Source organism: Solanum verrucosum, unplaced genomic scaffold, assembly GCF_900185275.1.
Source record: "Solanum verrucosum unplaced genomic scaffold, falcon-dt-bn FXZP01000230.1, whole genome shotgun sequence".
Lineage (NCBI taxonomy): Eukaryota > Viridiplantae > Streptophyta > Magnoliopsida > Solanales > Solanaceae > Solanum > Solanum verrucosum.
In genome coordinates this window covers 2,004,887-2,018,297 of record NW_026019954.1, presented here as the reverse complement: position 1 = coordinate 2,018,297, position 13,411 = coordinate 2,004,887, and the positions used below count along the sequence as shown (strand labels likewise).

At 33.7% G+C, this 13,411-nt stretch overlaps 2 protein-coding genes across 6 annotated transcripts in view; one reads left to right on the top strand and one right to left on the bottom strand.

The window, feature by feature from the left end:
* Positions 1 to 13,411, bottom strand: part of LOC125814137 (inactive TPR repeat-containing thioredoxin TTL3-like) — a 172,414-nt gene that overhangs the window by 95,838 nt on the left and 63,165 nt on the right. The gene's annotated exons all lie outside the window — the stretch shown is intronic.
* On the top strand, positions 4,352 to 9,571 carry LOC125814154 (serine/arginine-rich splicing factor SC35-like). Of its 5 annotated transcripts, XR_007442109.1 has the most exons (10): positions 4,353 to 4,531; positions 4,628 to 4,706; positions 5,518 to 5,597; positions 5,667 to 5,733; positions 5,908 to 5,979; positions 7,988 to 8,197; positions 8,291 to 8,477; positions 8,550 to 8,684; positions 8,933 to 9,250; positions 9,354 to 9,571. XR_007442109.1 is itself a non-coding variant. In XM_049493612.1 (8 exons), the coding sequence occupies exons 1-8, from the start codon at positions 4,456 to 4,458 to the stop codon at positions 8,553 to 8,555; spliced, it is 774 nt and encodes a 257-aa protein (XP_049349569.1). In that variant the 5' UTR covers positions 4,352 to 4,455; the 3' UTR covers positions 8,556 to 8,794. The 5 variants fall into 5 exon arrangements, 2 of the variants coding, with proteins under 2 accessions (XP_049349569.1, XP_049349568.1); XR_007442110.1 differs by having other exon boundaries at positions 4,352 to 4,531; positions 8,294 to 8,477; positions 8,933 to 9,571; XR_007442108.1 differs by having other exon boundaries at positions 8,933 to 9,571.

The following is a 13,411-nucleotide window of genomic DNA, read 5'->3' as shown; positions in this document are numbered from 1 at the left end:
TGATATGGTTGGAAAGACCTTGGAGAGATCTTTCCAACTCCGCCGAGTTTGTGAAATTCCGACATCGTATGAGTGAGATGTGCCTTCTGGAAGTTGGGCTGTTGGATTGAGGAAAGGCTCAATCCGGATTTCGGGAAGGGCAAATTAGTCTTTTCTCTAATTAATTTCCTAATTTGTTTTTAGGGATTTATTGGGGTAAAAGCTTATTTTGGTCAGATTAGAAAAATTATATTCACGCTTAGGGCTTGGAGAAAAGAGCAAGGAAGAAAGAAAAGGAGAAAAGCCAAGATTCAATCAAGCTTGCGAGTGGAATTCGTCGGGGGTGATCCCTATTAAGGTATGTGAGATGTTTCTGTGTTGGGTTAGTTCACCCACACACCAACTTCCTTCAATCCTTTGGTTTGGAGTTGTTTACGTGTTGAAAAGTGAGGTTCTTGAAGAACAAATTGTAGAATTCCTGTTGGTTGAATTGTTAATGCTTGGGGGTTGATTTGATTCATGTTTTCGGACTGTTTTTCGAGTTAGATTGATGGTGTATTGAGAGTACAATTGATCCTAAGTGTTTGGGGAAAGAATTAGGGAAGATTAGAGGGTTTAGAGATGAAAAACGAAGAAGAAAATCGGGGATTTTCTGGGCATGGGGCGTCGCCCCTGCCAGAGCGCCACAAAAGTTCCTCTGAACTTTGGCCTCTGGCGCATCGTGCCAGCCAAAGCCCGCTGAAGTTTGAGGGTTGGCGCCCCGCGCCACTCAGAGCGCCAGGGACGCCAGTTCTCCCCATTCGTTTCCCACCTTTTTGTACTAGTTCCTAAGTGATGTACCTATGTTTCCTAGTCGATTCTAACAGTACTCTAAGGTACATCTAAACATCATGAAATCATCCATAAACATGAGATCATGAACCTTGAATCCATAATCCAATTCAAGGAAAGTTAAGATCAAAGTCAAAGAAGTTAAGAGTCAAGTCTAAAAGTTAAGAAACAAGTCAAAGTAAAGTTTCTTAAAGTTTTCAAGAGTCTTTATTAAAAGTTTTAACTTTGTTTTAAGGCTCAAGTTTCAAGTAAAGCAAATAGTAAGAGTTGAGTTCATTTATCATGAAAAGCTATTATGGAACTAAGTATTCCCAAAGAGTTTATAAATGTTTTCTCATTTGAACAAGAAAAGGGAACATCGATTCCAAGAGAGCTTTTAAGCAAAGTTTTGAGTAATTATCTCAATTCAAAGAAAGAGTTTTGTTTTTACAAACATATGAGCTAAGTATATTTTGGGACTAGTATTGAGCACCGATATGGGGATGCGAGTTCATATTAACTCAAGTCTTCATGAACCATGTTGCCATCATGGGTAGTAAAGTATCATACTTTTTAGATGATTCCTTAATATGCTTTTAGCATAGACTAGTAGATCCACTAAGTTAAGCGTTCTATATGACGACAAAGTATATGACAGTTCTGGCAGCGTGGGCAAGACGATATATCACCACTTAGGCTCATAGTGGTGGTTGTCGGTTAGAGAATCTCCCACAAAAGTTATATTACTTTTATATACAAGTAAAGTTGAGTTTGTTATTGCTTTATCTTTAACGAACTAAGTTGTTTACACAGTTTTACAAGTTTTTTTTTTATATTGCATGTGTCTTATTGCTTTATATTGAGTTCAGTTATCCATGAGTTAAATAGAGCCAAGGTAAATGTTCCTTTGTACTCCTTTCAAGCGTAAGTTGTTGTTTAGTATTCCAACTCGCATACTCGTACACTCAATGTACTGATGCCAACTGGCCTGCATCTTATTATGATGCAGACACAGGTAACCAGGATCAGCATCCAGCACGCCGTTGATCCAGTTGAGCACTCCAGAGTCAATGGTGAGCCTCCTTGCATTCTGGAGGACTCTTTTATTTCGCTTTCCTAGTTTTCTTTATTAGGATGTTGTGGGGTCTGTCCCAACATCCATCTCAGTATTATAGAGGCTTCATAGACAGTCAGACAGTTAGAATTGAGTCTCTCATTTATGAATTTGCAGATACTTTGTTTTGAGACATAGGTTGCCAGTTTGGCTAAGATGTTATCATTTAAACTATTGCATTGAGTTTATTCTGTTGAGTTAAGTCTTCCGCTGAGTTAAGTAAGCCATGCCAAGGGTCCGCTTGGGGCCATCGATGGTCTTTGAGTGCCGGCCACGTTCAGGGTGTAGGCTTGGGGCGTGACAATTTTACTCTTCATATTAATTACTTATTACCCAAATTATTTTCGAGACCTATTATTAAACGTCAATCAATAGGAGTAGTATGGTAAAATAGTCATGTCAATAATTGTTTTTCTAATAAGGGTGTCAAATCTTAATATGACATGTAAAAGTGATGGGGAAAGAACAAGAAACGAAGGATTTTACATAATTTTTTAGCAATATAAATATAATATTGATATTAATAACCAACACTCTATAAATGTTGTTAAAGGCTTTAATGACTCTGGGTGAACTCAATCGACACTAAACATTTTTTGCGACAATAATTCATCCCATGACCAAACGCCCAAATCTCTCTCTTTTGCGGCAATAATTCATCTCATTTGCCTTTTAACTTGACATCATTTCACATTTATGCTCTTCAACTTTGGGTGTGCACAGTTAGATACTTAAACTTGGATAAATTTGAACTAATAGACACACACGTCCTACGTGACATCATACATAACAATTTGTGTCCCACATGTATTGTGCCAATAAGACTAATGTATTTATTTATTTATACAAGTTTATCTGTCTAATTGTGCACACTCAAAATTGGGGGCAAAATATAAAATAAAGCTAAGTTAAAGGGCATAATCATGTATTATTAAATTATTGATGCCATTAGAAGTACAAAATCTCAATAATCAAGAAACACAATTTCGCTGTTCATCTTTTTCCTCTTTCTAAGCAGGCGTTTGGCCATGCGATACCATATCACGATATGATGTTGTGAGATGGAATTAGTGTTTGGACATGCGATTTTACACTGATTCCATCTCATGATTCCATATCATGAGAGGTGATACCATATTCTCCAAAAACCATGATATGGAATAAAATGGTGATTCCATATCATGATTTGAGATATTTTAATACAATAATTGATCCATGAGTTTATATTTTGTTAAAACAACCCCACATTTATATCTACTAACCATTTGTTTCATATGTAAATAAAATTTATAATCACATCATTACTTTTTAAAATTTATTATTCTCACAAATATAAAATTTATTATTACTTTAAATTTGGTGAATATAAATGATAAAGTAGAAATTCATTTGGTGAATATAAATAAGAACGAATGGAGTAATACTTTTTTGATTTTTCATAATAAAAAAAAACGTCTTAATCTTATGACTAAGCATAATATTGATAAAAGACAATTTTCATTGGCGGTGCCGCACTTTCTTAATCTTAGTATTCGCAAAATGTTCGTTCACATGACTGAAGAATATCAAGTCCAATGGTTTGAGGACTTGGGAAAAATTTAATCAATTAGTTATTAATATTTAGTCAAGTGGACTAGTTATAATTTTTTGATTAAATTTTATTAGAAGTGTTTTTGACTCAAACTTGTGGTAACTTTTTAAAATTTCGTTATTCTATAATATTTAACTATTGGTTTTTCTTGTAAATAGTTAGAAGTCAGCGATGTTTGTTAATTTTTATTTTAGTGTATTTAACTTCTAAGTTAATATTTACTGACTAGTGTATGTTTTTTTCCTACTTGATAGGTTATTTGTAATAGTAGTCGAGATATATGAGCATATCATGTACAATTTATGTTTAATTTTTTTTATTAAATTAAAATTAGATGAAACAATTACTTAAGTGGAGAATAAATAACTTTGTAATAATTTATTATGCGATTTTATAATTTTTTGTTTATTTGATAAGATTGAATAAACAATTGAGACTATTTTAATAGTTTTACAACTTGTGGAATTTTTATGTTTATGAGAAAATATACAACACAAAAATTCCATATCGCATATCCAAACAAACCTTCAATTTCATCTCATGATTTCATATCATGATACCATATCGCATGGCCAAACGGGCCCTAAGAAACCTAATTCATTAATTGGTAATTTCAAGAGTTCAGAATCAATGTGGGAAAACTATCTATCATTATATTTTAGTAATAATTTTTTTATGTAAATATAGCAGAGGCAAAACAGTGCTTTGGTACACTAGTTAAAGGACTAAAACTGCTCATATTTATATTTCAAAGACAGATTTAGATCAATCCAAAAACATAAGGGACTATTATTATCATTTTCTCCAAATAGGAGGCATAAACTGACCCTTTTCAAATATATCGAGGGCAATTTGGTATAAAGTACCAAATATACAACATTGGCTTCCTTCTACAAGCATCCATACAGCTCAAACCCTAACCATTCATCAACCTTATCAGTCTTCACTCCGGCGAACAGCGATGTCTCACTTCGGTAGATCAGGCCCTCCGGACATCAAAGACACCTACTCTCTACTCGTTCTCAACGTTACTTTTCGTAATTATCCCTTCTCTTTCCCTATTTTCTGCAATTTTTTTCTCTTTTCTAGCAAAGTTGTTGAATCTGATAGTCAATTACTGTTTCCCTGTACAGGTACCACTGCTGATGACTTGTTTCCTCTATTCGATAAGTATGGAAAAGTAGTCGATGTCTTTATCCCTAGAGACCGAAGGTTCTTTTCTCTCTCATACTTCTTTTTTTTTTTTGCAGAAGCGTTAATAAGTACTGTTATAGTATTATTACTGTATATTTGGCCGTGTTTACGAAGCGGAAGTCTCTTCGGCTTTTTCAGTACCCTTATTGTTTGCATAAGTGTATTTGTGATGTTATTTTTGATTGCTGTGTTATTTTTTCTCCACCAACTTTGTTATTTGATGCCTATATGACACATTTTATTCCAGGACGATCTAAATTGTTCGACATCATTAAACTAATAATATCACCATGTAATTTACTTATAACTTTGACGAGTCTGAGTTTTGTATGTGTTGCAACTTTTGAAAATATAAATTCATTTGATATATTCTCTATCAAACAGACTTTTCAAACATTATCCTGATATACTATTTGATGACCATTAATATAATGCATAATTCTTGTAAACAGCCTCCTTACCGCACAAAGGTAGGGGTAAGGTCTGCGTATATCCTAGTCTCTTGTCATGTTGTTGTAATATAATACATAATTCAAATTATTATTTTAAGTTGTGTTATTTCTTCCTATTTGCCTTCCCCTTGGTGAGCGGCTTTAGTCGGTACCTGCACTGTTAGGTGGAAGGATGCAGGTATTCGTTACCATTATATAAAGAAATGGAGTGGGAAGGAAATGATTTCTCCTTTTCAAGTGATACTTCTGATTATCTTACATTACTTATGAACCGAGATGTATTTATGATGTCTTGGTGTTATCTTGATGTGGAAATAGACAAAGATGTAGCGGTATCTCTAGTCTTTGACGGGTACAATGCTTATTTGGTGCTTTAGGACTGGAGATTCTAGGGGTTTTGCATTTGTGCGTTACAAATATCAGGATGAGGCTCAAAAGGCAGTGGAAAAGCTTGATGGTAAGTGATCACACTAATATTTGGATGGTAGCCTATGTTGCTGTTGTTCACACTGATATTTGGTCACAGGAAGAGTTGTAGATGGTCGGGAAATCATGGTTCGATTTGCGAAGTACGGCCCAAATGCTGAGAGAATGTATGTCTTGTTTGATGCAAGTATTCATTAAATTGCGGAGATTTCCTTGTTTAAGTTGTGATTTTCATTCGTGTATTTTTAGGTGCATCTTTATCCTATAAACTAAGTTGTAATAACCTTTTGTTTGTGGGAGTAAAACCATGTCTGATAGACTAGGATTGTTTTTGTGATCAGTGACAAAGGTAGAATTTTGGAGCCTGTACAAAGGACAAAAGGGAGGTCAAGAAGCCGCAGTCCTAGACCAAGGTAAGAGCTTAATTTAATTATGCCACATAAAGTGTTATCATGGACATTGAGATTTCCATTAGAATATAATTGTTTGTTTTAGTGTAATCTTGGTCATTATCTTTGTTGATTTTGTCATCATCAAACATTGGGGATATTTCCTATAGGGAAATTCATGTGAATTTTTTTATCAGACATCCTTTCTACATCAACGGCGATGTTTTTATAAGTGAAAAGAAGTGAAGTGCACCGCTTCTTTTAAAGCACACAATTTGTTTGTTCACTAATCAATTTACCCGTGCTTTGCGTGGTCATAAAAGAAGATAGGGAATTTAAGACATGATCCTGTAATAAATTTGATTTTTTAATATTTACACACACACAACTTCACAACTGTCCATGTCACCAATTCTCAAATTGTATTCATTCAAGTTGTAGAAGTAAAAAGTTAATTGTCATATAATGAACTTTGGAGCCTGGAAAAGGAAATCTACTACGATTAGGAGAAGATGCCCCTTCTAGGTGCCCTCTCAATCAGCTAGATAGGAGTAACTGATCAAGAAAATGCTTGTTTCTATACTCACCCTAATTGGGTTAAAACACCCTTTGCTTCTATTCTCACCCTAAGTAATGATTTGCATGTACCAGATGATAAGAATTTCACATTCTTATTTTATAAAAGTTAACAGTGGCGCGTTAGTTTTTCATCTTTTGCGCTGGAAAACTGGAAAAAAGAAGACAATATAGGAACTATTTGCATCTTGCTTGTGAAGTGGGAAATTTACACAAATATTTGTTGAGTGGGTCCATATACAAGATTTTATTTTTCTTTGAAGCACATACTCTATGAAAAAGCATAATATGGCATACATGAATTCAGTATTATACTAATGATCAAATTACGAGTAAAATATCTAATTTAGAGCCTGTATGGATTAGCTTTTGACTTATATTTAGCTTAAAACCAAGTGCTTATAAGCATTTTTTGAAGTTATCCAAACACTCCAAACGTGCTTCAAAGCTATTTTGGCTTGAAAAAGCACTTAAAATAAGCCAATCCAAACAGGCTCTAATTCATATTTAGAAAAGGTGTATCCAAATTCGAATATTCTTTGTAAAAAGTATGGTCAAACACGACTCCAACTTTAAAAATTCAAATAAAGTGAATAATATTTAGTCTTCATGGCCAAACACCTACTTAGTAAACAATCTTTCTTCATCAGCTGTTGTAATGGAACTTGCCCTTAATAAATTGGCAGATTTGTTAAGCTTCTTTTATTGGCTAAGATTTTTTCTCTGATTGAATTGATTGATTGAGTTGATACTGACGTTATTTGGTTTTCATGCTTTCAATTCCTCTGCAGTGTGTAGCAACCATCTCAATGTGGTAAACTGAGTTGAGAGGGAATTAGGGAAATCAATTACATTGTTATCTTACTTTGAGCCATTAATGTTTATGATAACAATAATGTTGTGATTTTACTTGTTTCCTGCCATTAGTGATTAAATGGATGAAAACATTTGTTTTTAATTAGTTAAAGCAATTTAGATTGCCAACATTTCAAAACAACTGAGTAGGTTCACAAACATGTTTCAGTTTGATTAGATGGAGGTGCCTTTATATGTCTAGCATCATCATCTACTGCCCGACTGGATACTAATATCAGTTTTCTGGCTTGGGATTGTGTACAGAACAAGCTATAACTTCAAAGCTTTTTGTGCGTGTGGAATGTGGTGATCCCATCAAGGCATAAATGTTTTAGCTTTTGTGGATAAGCATTTTTTGGTTTAGAATGGATACGCGTTTTAAAATGAATAATCTCTTAACTCTTCCTTGTCATCCCTTTGTTTATATTCTACTTCTATAACAAATTTGTCTCTAAAACAAGGTGGAAGTTTGCACATAATCTTGCTTCCCCTTTTGTGTGGTACTTGAGTTGAATGATTGCCATTTTGCTTTTTTGTTAAGAGAGGTTGAAGAGTTGTATCCACAATCTGATCTTCACCCTTTTTTGTTTGTTTATCTTAGGCATCGTGATCATAGGGACAAGGATTCTAGAAGGAGAAGCCGAAGTAGAAGTAGAAGTAGAAGTAAGGGAAGGTATGACCGTGATCAGTACCGTGGAAGAGACAGAGATAACCGTCATCGGAGCAGAAGCCGCAGCCCTGATTACCACAAAGGTCGTGGGAGAGGTAAATATGACGAGGACAGGCGCAGCCGAAGTCGGTCTCATGGAAGGTAGACCTTTTCTTATTAATATTCTGCTTCTCATCTCTCTTCCCCCATGGAGAACTATTTTAATAAGCTGTCTTAACTTTTCATTTTATATAGAAGTGCCTCCCCTGCTCGCCGTAGCCCCAGTCCTCGAAGGAGCCCTTCTCCACGAAGAATATCTCCTCCTAGGGATGCTAGTCCGGATGGACGAAATCATAAGGACCGGTCTCCAACTCCAAAGAGTATATCACCGCGGGGTAGACGTGCTGGTTCCCGCAGCCCCTTGCCACGTTCTGATGCTGATGTAAGTTGTGGCTGTCATATGCTGTTTTTTTGTAGTATAAACTTGATGAAAAAACATTATTTTATTTTGCAGGATTAAGGAGCAAGGGAGGAGGCCACAGTTATAATCTGGCTTTGGTCGATGCTGTGTATCAGGACATTCCCAAGTGAATGATCGTTTCATCTGTATTCTGCTTGCTAGAACTGGTTGGCCAAACTTATTTATAAGGTTTAACTTCTTTTTGTTGTACTTAACCAGAACTTCTTTTGATGTTATCTCTGCATTCTGGTATTATGGAATGGTGTTGTGATATTAAGATTTCTACTGTTGGTTTATAATTACGCTTCTGTGGATTTTCTTTCTGGCTTTTTTTGTTTCTTATTGCTTTTCTGATTCAAAATATACTTGCATGGTATATTGTGATGGTATACCTTGTTTGTAATTTACTTATGATGGGAATTATTGGCCTTCTATAGTTGGGTCCGTGAAAAGTCAATGTGGCTGAATCACAAGACGATGCAGCAGCTGTTGATGCTGTTATATTTGCTGTTGGTTGTAATTTTGTTGCTGTTCACAAACTACTGTTTCTTCGCTGAATGTCAAGGAGATGCAGCAGCTGTAGATGCTGTTTTAACTTGGCTGCGTATAATTTGTTGCTGGTGACATACTACTGTTTGTTGGTTGAATGCAAGCAGATGCAGCAGCTGTTGGTGCTGTTTTAGCTTTGCTGTTGTATTTTTGTTGCTGGTGACAAATTACATTTTCTATACAAATGTTCAGGATGCTCATGATCGGTAAGGATAAGAAACTCCTGAATTACTGAAGTCGCACTAGGTTTATGCCTTTGGCCTGACAGTCATTTCGTTTTGTCTTAACTTCATATTCTGCCCTGAGAAGGTGTTAGCTGTGATCATCTTAAAGATGAAAGGAATCCACATGTCTAAGTGTAGCAGTTGAAGTTGATTCCAGGTTGAGATTTGTTATGCCGAGTAGAGATTTCAATATAAGATCAAATCTCAATGAGTTCCAAGGGTAGTGGTTTGACCATAAACATCTTACTGACTTAATTTTTTATTCATCTTAAAATGGACAAATAATATTAAATTTCCCAATCAGTAAATACTTTGTTCTAGTGTCTTTATTTGCTTTATGGTCTTGAAAGTGTTCAAGTACATAGCACACGCCTATACAGTGCATGTTACAGTGCATGACTTCATGCTTATACTTGTGAAGTTGTAGCTGATATTTGTAGATCTGTTGTTGCTGTTAGCTGATTGCTTATCAAACTGATCCTGCTTTTTGGTGTTGATGGTTTGCTTGATGTGTTTAATTGGATCCCTCTGCATGTGCCTTCTGAAGGAGCTTAAGCTGTGTGTTTATGTTGTACCGCGTCTCCTCTGATATGCACCAATCTGGTTTCTTTTTCATCGAGATGCGTGCACATTATAGAAGTTACATAAGTACTTCCCAATGGCATTTAGAGGGGTAATTGGGACTTGTGATTCTGAGGTCCTAGTTGGTTTATTGCCACCACATCTTAGGTGAGGTTATGGATATTTTCATTACTATATGCGGGCATGATTTGTCTATTAGGGTTCCAATGTAGTTGTGTACTAGAACTCTGGTGATTGATGGAAGTAGGGGGTAGGGGGGAGGGGTTAAATTACTGTGTTAAGGTGCTCTCCCTAAGAATGTGTCCTCTCATATGGGTTTTGGTCGTATATGCTTGTTACCATATTGAACAATCTCTTTTTGCTAAATGGCTATGGGTTTGACTTGTTTGGTGAGGAAGTTGGGGAAGGTAACTAGATATAAATTCGGTTTTTTTACTTGTTACGAAATACTTTATAGGTAGTGTGATGGACCTATTGCCATTGCTTAAGTTTCATGCTTCAATTTTGTTCGGTATGGGTAGGGGTGGCAAAATCATACCCAAACCGCCCAATCCTACCCAACCCATTTAGGTTTAGGTTGGTTAATGACCTGCTCATTGGTTAGCTCAACCCATTTCAACCCATTAAAAATTGGGTTGATATGAAACTCTAATTGATTTTTGAGAAATCTCGTTAAAACATTTTTGATTTTTGATGTTGTACGTTATATATAGTTATACTTTCAAAAAAACAATAATTTTATTAGGTACTAAAACCTTGTAAAATAACAAATAAAGCTATTAAAACTTGGTAAAAATTGTGTGGATTTGGTTATGATCCATTATTAACCTGTTATCTAATTTGTTTGGCCCAAACAAATTTGGGTTGGCTTGAAATAGGGTTTGACCTGTTTATTGTTTTGATCCATTTTGACTTGTCTAAATTTATCTAACCCATCACTCCTATGTATGGGCGAACTAATGGGTATTCCTGCCGAAAGTTGTTAGGTTTGCTAGGCATGGAATTGGGACATTTATAATTTCTTCCGTCTTTTTACTGTCCGACCTATCCAATTGAAGAATTCCAACCCATAAATCTTATCGGTGAAGAATTTGTCACATTTGGTGTTTACAATAATAAACCAATAGATACGTTGCTTGCAAATGTTTGCATATGTATTTTTTCAATGTTTACAGATTTGTGTCTAATAATAATAATTATGGTTTGGTGTAAACATTGGCAAGTTTATATCTCTAATAGCTGGAAGTTTGTAATTCTCGGATATACCGTATTTTGTGTTGCTCATTATCTTTTTACTTCCAAGCGGTACCCCAAGTTCAGCACCACGGGTAGGGGTGTACAAAATCAAATCAAATCGTAAATCGAGTCAAATCGGAAAAAAATCGACTAATAATGGTTTGGTTTGACTTGATTTGATATTGAAAAAAAATCCGACTATACTTGGGTTGATTTGGTTTTAACTAAAAAATAATCAATCCGAGACCAAACCAACTCGACATTATATATATAATTTTTAAAATTAATTTCATACATAAAAGTATTTAATTTGATATAATTTCTAAATATTTCTTATACGTTTTCATAATTTTTATCTTTTAGCATATTTTTTCAAGTTTTTTGAAACTTAGAATTTTGAATGGTCCAATAAAGGTAATAGTCCATAAATATTAGTAACTCTAATAAAGCTTAATTTAAAATCAAATCAATACTAATGCTAACAAAATAAATTAATTCAACACTTAATGACAATAATATTGAATATTTGTTCTAGTTTTACATTGGTTTATACATTAAAAATGTCATAACATAATTTTAATTTTTCGTTAATGTTTAATCATGTAATTAATACTTATTAGACTTATTATAGCAAGATTTAGTACTTTTAAAACTATGATCATTTTCATTTTGACTTATCAATTCGCAATAATTATTTTATACGATTTCATTATTATTTTCTTATTGAATATTTTAGTGTCATCACTCATCTCATATTTTGTGTTATTTCTGAAGAAACACCTTAAATAGTGATATTTTGGTTAGACTAAAAAAATATTTGTAGTACAAGTTAATTATATATTTATATGAATACTTTACTGGAAAAATCCAAAAACCTAAAAAAATCTGAGGTTTATTACTTTGGTTTAATTTAAAAATTTAAAAATTCAACACAAATGATTTGATTTGATATTTAAAAAACAGGAACCAATTAGCTGGTCAATTACGAAATGACTTGTATATATATTTTTGACAGTATATTTCAACATCTTTTAAGGCTTAGGCCCACAATTGAGATACCCTTTTATACTTACATGAACAGTGACTCAATGACTTCCAAGTCGTTCCAACTCTGCCCGTATTTTACAAGCTGAGAAATAAATTTCATTGACTTACAAGTCTTGTGTTATTTAACCTACTAGCTCTGTGCTATGAATTGTAATTATGTAAATTATAGCTACTATTATAATTATGGTTCAAACTCTAGCAATTTATGTAAAATTTTCCACAAAAAATTGCAAATTCTGCGCTACATGACCCGCGAAAATGATACAACTATTGAAAGGATCATTGACACTTACGTTCTTGAAATTTTATGCTGGTCTTTAATTTTTATCTAATAACTGATAAATTTTGTAATGTGTATCTTTGTATCAAGGGAAAAGGGCCTGATATACCCCTCAATTTTGTCATTTGGAGCTGATATGCCCCTCGTTATGAAAATGACTCATACATGCCCTTACCGTTATACAAACGGCTCACATATACCTCTACCGTAACAAAATGAGTTCAATTTAGTCATATACCCTTTATTTAACGGAAGTGAAAAAATTAGTTTTAAATTTATATTTTCGACTTTTATTTTTTTTTTAAAAATCATTTAGGGGTATATATGATTTTTCTAGCGAATTTCAAGGTATATTTTAATCTTTTTCATACATAAATTATTTTTTGACTTCTTGATTATCATTATTTGAGTTTCATATTCTTATTTTATTTTTTCTTTCATTCCTTCCTTAGTGTAAAGAAAAAAATTTAAAACTATTTTTTTTAATTTGCTATATAGTAATTTAGTATTTGTATTTGAAGAAAGAAATTGGGTCATCTATTATAAATTTTATAAGAATATTAGTGAAACATAAATAAATTTGACCATCAAAATAATAAATCTAAATTAGTCATTGAAACAAAAAAAAGTAAAACAAAAATATGTTTGAGGAGGATTAAATATATCCATGTGGGATTATATTTTTTTATAAAAAAATAATTAAAAAATTAAACCAAAATTAATTTTTTTCACTTCCGTTAGATGAAAAGGGTATATGTGAGCCATTTGTATAACAATAGGGGTATATATGAGCCACTTTCATAACGAGGGGTATATCAACTCCAAATGACAAAGTTGAGGAGTATATATCCGAACCTTTTCTCTTGTATCAATGTTTTAGTTTTAAAGCTAATATGTGTATTTGTGAATCTATGTGTGTGTGAGAGAGAGAGGAGGGAGGGAGGGAGATTGCGTATCTATGTATTTCAGTTTAATTGAGATACAAACCGTTTGTCTTT